General features: G+C 63.8%; 1 protein-coding gene across 1 annotated transcript in view; it reads left to right on the top strand.

The window, feature by feature from the left end:
* The first annotated feature begins 218 nt into the window (after nucleotides 1-218).
* Nucleotides 219-6423, top strand: part of LOC121021793 (palmitoyltransferase ZDHHC11-like) — a 21522-nt gene continuing 15317 nt past the window's right edge. The window contains 4 exon segments of the mRNA XM_040462450.1: nucleotides 219-1457; nucleotides 5566-5693; nucleotides 5695-5739; nucleotides 6183-6284. Coding sequence (XP_040318384.1) covers nucleotides 1245-1457; nucleotides 5566-5693; nucleotides 5695-5739; nucleotides 6183-6284 — 488 coding nt within the window. The 5' untranslated portion in view covers nucleotides 219-1244.

Genomic DNA, 6423 nt, shown 5'->3' with positions numbered 1-6423 from the left:
CCCCCCCCCCCCAGCTCACCAGCGCCCACGTGACTGGCGGTGCCGGCTGCAGCCACTCCCGGTGACGGTAAGCGTGTACCTCCCGCGGCGGCTGCTTGGGCCGCGTGCGTGGTTGTGACCTCACACTCGGGCCGCTGTGGTCCTGCCCCCGGGACCAAGGCTGCGCTCGCACCCCGTGGAGTGTTGCTCTTGGTGCCACTTTGAGGTCGGCTGCAGGGAAGCTTCCGGGGGGCCTCCGAGGAGTGCTGCTGCGGTGCCCCCACGCGCGCACTCTCAGTCCCACGTTCCCGCGACACTTTGGCTGTCTCTGTTGTGGTTCAAAGTAGTCTCAGAGCGTGAAAACTCGCTCTGCTTCAAGTGTTGCCAAATCCAATGCCAGCTGCAACCTCAGGGTTTCCACACGTCAGCGATGCCATTTCTGTCCTGGGAAGCCCCGTAGGATGCGGCCCACCCTTGCCTTCCACGGGCTCCTGGGCCGACGTGCGCCCTCCCCTGCCTTCCCTGTGCCCTCTTCGTGTCCTGTCCGCACCCCGGCGCTTCTTCGACAAGATGAGTGCCGTCGCCACTGCCATCCTCCACGGCACTTCCGGTTTCTCCCACGCCCCTGCTTCACCTCCCTGGGCCGAGGTCTGCGGTTACGCCCTAGAGCCCACCTCCCCGTTAGTGGGGTTTGGTTTCCAGAAGCATCCTTCCCATTGGCCGGTACTTCCATCCAAATGTTGTTTTCACGCAGGAATCGTGTCGTTCGTAACACGGTGCCTTTCTGTGCTCCAACCCCCGGGGTGCTGGCCTCGCCGTCCATGTGGGATGGTCTCTGTGGTCCCCCAGGGGTCTCACTGATCAGGTAAGCCCTGCCTGGCCCCACACCCTGAGAAGAGGGGCAGAAATCCGCCCTAATGAGGCAAAGTCCCCAGGACCCTCGGCTCTGCCAGGGGCGGCTGTGATGTGGCTCACCTTCTCCAACAGCCGGACACCTGGCCAGAAGTGGCCACGGCTCCCTCCCAGCCCCTCAGCTCGACCTGGGTGTCCCCAGAGTGCCCAGAGACCCCAGAAGCCCCTTAGTCAGCAGGCCTTTGTTCTGCAGCAGGAACGCGGTCTCTTGTTCTGTCCTCAAGGGAAACTCGCAGAAGATTCCCTGAGGATTTCGGCACACAAAAGTGTCGCATTGTCACAGGGTCTGCTTTTCCTGCAATCTTTTCCTCGGTTTCCCTGGGGGTGGGGGTGACCCTCCTCCCGTCTTGCAGATGGATCTGTGCGGCCGGAGCCAGAGAGGGGCCCTGCGGGAAGCCAGCAGGAAGCAGGCCTCGCCCCGCCGCTGGTCCAGAGTGAATGGCTGGTCGTGGCCCCTGCACACCTTCCAGGCGGTGGCCTGGACCATGCTGTTCATCTTGGCCTTCGCCAACTTCGGTATCTTCGTCCCCTTGCTGCCGCCTAACTGGAACTTGGTCATCTATGGTGTATCCTTCACTGTGGGAGCAGCGCCCGCTGTCCCAGGGAGGCTCCCCGCGGGCCCTGCCCCAGATCTGGCTCGGGGCCCTGCCACGCCTACCAGCCCCCGCTGCGACCCCTGTTCTGCGACCCCGCTCCTCCTCTTCACCCCAGACACCTGCCACGGCCACGCTGCCTGAAACCTTACGTTCGTTCTCGGTGTGGCTCCCTGGCTTGGGGCCGGGGCTAAAAGCAGAGTGTGTGCTGCTCGCCTGCCGTCAGTGCAGGGAGAGCACGCCTGGGGGCCAGGGCTGGAGGGGCTTTGGGGTGAGGCAGGCAGCCTGGACGACAGGAAAGGGTCGCAGAGGGGTCGCGGGGCTGGCTCAGAAACTGAAGGCTGAGTCCCAGGGATTCACATGGCGTTCGTTCTCAGGGTCTGGGGTGCCCCATGCGGGCCCCACTTGTCTGCAGGTCTGCAGTGGGCTGGGTCAGGCTGGCTGGCGGGGGAGCCACGCCAGGGGTGCGAGGAAGACACCGATTATAACCGTGTCCCTCTTGCGACAGGTGAGTCTGGTGGCGGGTGTTGGCTGCGCCTGGAGTGGCCGAGGCCAGAGAGAAAACCCGCCGGCGGTTAGGAGCCACATAGGCCACAGTGGGGACTGTGAACCCGTGGTGACCTTGAAAGGAGGCTCCAGACGTGTCACCAGAGTAGGCTTCAGGCCAGGTGGGCGGGCATCAGAGATGCACTTGGGGCTGGCGCGCAGGCCCCCTGGTGGAGCGTGGCAGGTGCAGCCGAGTGCTCCTCCCCCGGCCAGGCGGGCATCGCCAGCCTTGCCCCCTCCTCACACCTCACTCTGTGGGTGACAGACCTCAGTTTCGCCAGCGCATCCGTGCTCTGGGGGCCACCGCTGGCCAACCCCACCAGTGAGCCTGGGCGAACCCCATGGCCTGATGTGCAAGCCTGCTGCCCCCCCAGTGCCACGCAGCCCCCGATCTGGCCAGCCTCCCCCTGTGGGGCCCTCAGGGTGTCTGATCCAGCGGCACAGAGCTGGGAATGTGGGTCCTCTGTGTCCGGATGCAGCTGCCCCACTTCTAGGCCTGTGGCCCAGGGTTGACGATGCTAGGTGGGGCCTGCAAAGCCAACATCCCACGCCCCACATCACCCCGTATAACTTGTGTCTTTCACACACAAGAGGATGGGCAGAAGTCGGCCAGCCTTGTAGATTTCTCCACTGGCCCCCAAAACCTGCTTTGTTGGGTTTTTAAAATTCAGAATCCAGGCACAGTTCACGCTTTGCATGTGGCAAGGGGTCTCCTCTCTCTGTCCCAGCACGAAGGCCAGCAGTGCCCGACCCACGACTTCCTGGTCAGAGTGGCACTCTCACTGGGACTCGCACCACAGCGAAACATCTCCCAGTTCTGAGAGGGAGCCCTCTCTCGTTCTGGGAAGAGAAGCCCTTAGTGTCGGCAGGGGCCAGATCTGGGGAGGGCCAGTTCCTGGCGGCCTTGCTGCCTCCAGCTGCCCCTCTATCTGTATCCTAACCTCCGTCCCTGACTGTGGGTTCGTTTGCGTTCTGGGTTCTAATCCGTTGTCTCCCTTCTCCCTTCGCTGTGGCTCAGCCTGTTCTGGGGCCTTCTCAAGCTGCCTGGTGTTCTCTGTCCAGGGAGCACTCTGAGAACTCACCTGCTTTCGGGCCCAGAGGGCGCCCCGAGCTCACTTGCACACCCTTTCTCCCAGGAGCCCCTGGCTGGCCCGAGTCCCAGGTTCTGGCTGGCTTCCTTTCCTCTCAGGCCCCGCAGCGCTTGGCCACCGGGGGGCGCCAGCGTCGTTCGGCGCTGCAGGGACTGCTGCCCCAGGAGGGAGGGCAGGGTCTGGGTTGCACCTCCAGAAGACACAGCAGAGGAGGCGGACCCCTGGTTCCCCGCTGACCTCAGCGGCCAGCTTCCCCCACAGCCCTGCCCCTGCGAAGGGCCCCGGAGGGTCCCTGTGCTGAGGGACTGGCCTCTGACGTGACCCGTCTTAGTCCAGGAGCCTGCGCCGTGGCCAGGCGAAACCCCTGGTTAGGTTAGCCTCAGTGACTGCAGGGCTGGTGGGGGGTGGTGGGATCTCTGGGGGGCGCCTCACCCCTTCCTGCCGCAGAACCGGAAGGACCCGAAAGGAAGGTCGGGAGGGCGTGTGTCCTGGGCTGGCAGAGCTGTGTGTTTACCAAACACAGATTGTCGCTAAGGGGATGGGGCCTCGAGGGCAGGGCCTGGCCTTCTGCCGCTGGAGACCTCCTACCCTGTGCCTTTTACTTTTTGTTATTCTCTGCAACCTGAGAGACACCCATAACCCGGGCATCTGAATGTGGGGGCAGAACTTTGGTGTGGTGCCCACCTGCTGACACTTCTCAGCCAAGTGGCTGACGGAGTGAATGGCCAGGCAAAACACGGTGGCCTTTTGCTCACCCGTGTCACTCCCACGGGTGACCTGCCTGAACCTGTGTTTGTGCTTAAGGGGGCTTGCCTACCACATGGCGGGGGGCTGCCCCTCTGTTCCTGGGGGACACGTTCTGGTAGTGGCCTGGCCACGGCACCTGCAGGGTTGGGACAGGAGGGGAAAATCAGGCTCAGGTCAGGGGCCTCGCTGCCTCCAGTTTGAGGCTAGAGTGCAGGCCACGCTGCCCCTACACTGTCTCCAAGGGCCCCAACGCCTCAGTCCCTCCCCCACACCTAGCCTGCCTGTTTCTGATGCGAAAGAGGAAGGGGCCTTCCTGCCGCACCTCTTGTCCCGGGCCGGACCCCTGTGCTCAGGACCTGCTCCCGCTGCCCCAGTAACCACACAAACAGTGCTTGCCTCCAGCCAGCGCCTCAGGCTTCAGGGAGCAGGTGCAGGGAGACCGTGTGCCAGCACACTGTTGGTGTCTCCAGCTGTGATGGCAAAGCCTGACCAGGCCCCTGACCACCTGGCCGCGGCCCCATACCCTGAATGGAACAGCAGAGCCGGGGAGGGTCAGGCCTTACCAAGCCCTGCAGGGTCCGGTGGCCACAGGAAGGGCCTTGGTGTCACCACATCCCTTATGTGGCACTGAGGGATCTGGTCAGTCTCGTGCCCCCGTGCAGGTCCCCCAGGGCCTGGCTGGTTCTCAGCCACCCTTCCACTCACCCCTGGCATGGACACCAGCTTCCTGGGCTGATCCTCACGGCCCTCAGCTCATTCTCGCCTGCCCTCCTCCCCCAGCAGGGCTGGGTCCCCATCGCCTCCATGCCTTCATCTGGCAGCCTGAGTCCTGGGTCTGCACGTGGTGCCTAGAGGCTGGAGGGCGAGGGAGGAATGAGCGATTTGGGCCAGAAGCAGCCTCCCACTCAGGCTAGTGCATTGTGGAGGCAGGACCCCGCCTGTCAGCCCCAGGCCCGTGGAGGCGGAGGCAGAGGCTGAGGCGGAGGCGGCTGGCAGGTCTGAGGAGGACCCTGAGGGGGCTTCCCGTAGGACTGAGCAGTAGCCCCAGCCCCCTGCCCCGAACCCCCACCCCTGTCAGATCCCGGCAGAACCCTGTGCACCGTGGCCTCGCCTCCCAGGCTGGGTCATTTCCCCCTGCCACACCCTGGAACCCAGCCTGTAAACCCTGAACGCTCCCATTCAGCACCGGTCCTGGGAAGCAGGGCAGGGCTGACAGGGAGGCGGCTTCCACCTCTTCTGTTTGGTTTCCAAGGAGACAGACAGTGTGTTGGCCCCGAAGGGGAGGAGGAGGATGGGAGCCCGGGGACTGGTTTTACCCTGGGTGCCACGGCGGGAGTGGGTCCAGAGAGCCAGAGGGGCCTAGGGGCGAGGAGAGACAAGACAGGACCCAGATAGACCGTGCAGACTGGCTGTGTGAGCCCTCCCTGCTCCCCTCCATTTTTTGATGATACACTGTCTTCTTCCCCCGACGCACGTGCTCTGAGCATCTCTGCCGCCCAAAGAACCCCCACGACTTCGGCACCCAGCGTGGTGGCTGCTGGCCCCTGAGGGCCTTAACGTGCTGCCTTGGTGAAGCGTGGGGTCCACGCCCTCAGGCCGCAAGCAGGCGCCTCCAGGGTCCTGCTTCTAGTTTGAGCGGGCACCTTCGCCGTGTTGACCGGGCCTGGCCGCACGTTCCTTGACACACTCACGCCCAGGTGACGGGTGGGCTTTTCTGTTTCCACTTCATGGTCCACTTGCTTGCAATTTCCATCGATCCTGCTGAAACCAACGTACGGCTCAAGAACTACTCGGAGCCCGTACCCACCTTCGACCCATCCAAACACGCATGTCATCGAGAACCAATATTGCCACCTGTGTGAGGTCACTGTGTGAGTGCCCAGCGTGTGGGGGCAGGCAGCCCCGAGGGCGCGGCCCCTGCCGTGTGGACCCGTCCCCTCCCCGTGCTGTGCACAGGCAGGTCCTGCCCCGGCCTTTCTGTTTCCATGCAGCTGACTGGTGCCGCTTTCCTTGAATGAGCAGCAGTGGCCCTGAGACACGCAGGACCCCTCACCCATCTAGGGGCTCAGATGAGTCCCAGCCCTCCCACCGGAACCCCACCTGGGCTAGTCAGAGCACTGAAGGCTCAGCAGGCAGCCTGGGAGGGAGGCCTGTGGCTCAGGATGGGAGCTGGTGGCACCGTGTGGCAGGCGTGGCTGAGGGAAGATAACCTGCCTGGGGCCTGGTCTTCCCTGCCACCTGTCTCTCCCTTCTGACCCTGTCTTCCTCCTGCACATGCTGCTAATGGGCTGCTCATGTGAATTCTTCCTTCTAGGAACAAGAAGGCTAAACACTGTAGGGCCTGCAACAAGTGTGTATCTGACTTTGACCACCACTGCAAATGGCTTAACAACTGTGTAGGGGGCAGGAATTACAGGTGAGGGGCTGGAGGGGGAGGTCCGGGAGGGAGGGGCAGAGTCCTGGGGGAGGGAGAGGGAGACCCAGCAGGGAAGAGGGATAAGGGCATTGCAGGGCTGGGGCGGGGGGGTGGGGGGTGGACCTAGAAGTGGGGAGGG

The sequence above is a fragment of the Herpailurus yagouaroundi genome, unplaced genomic scaffold, assembly GCF_014898765.1.
Source record: "Herpailurus yagouaroundi ecotype Mexico unplaced genomic scaffold, PumYag 321, whole genome shotgun sequence".
NCBI classification, from domain to species: domain Eukaryota; kingdom Metazoa; phylum Chordata; class Mammalia; order Carnivora; family Felidae; genus Herpailurus; species Herpailurus yagouaroundi.
This window is presented reverse-complemented; position numbering and strand designations above follow the sequence as displayed.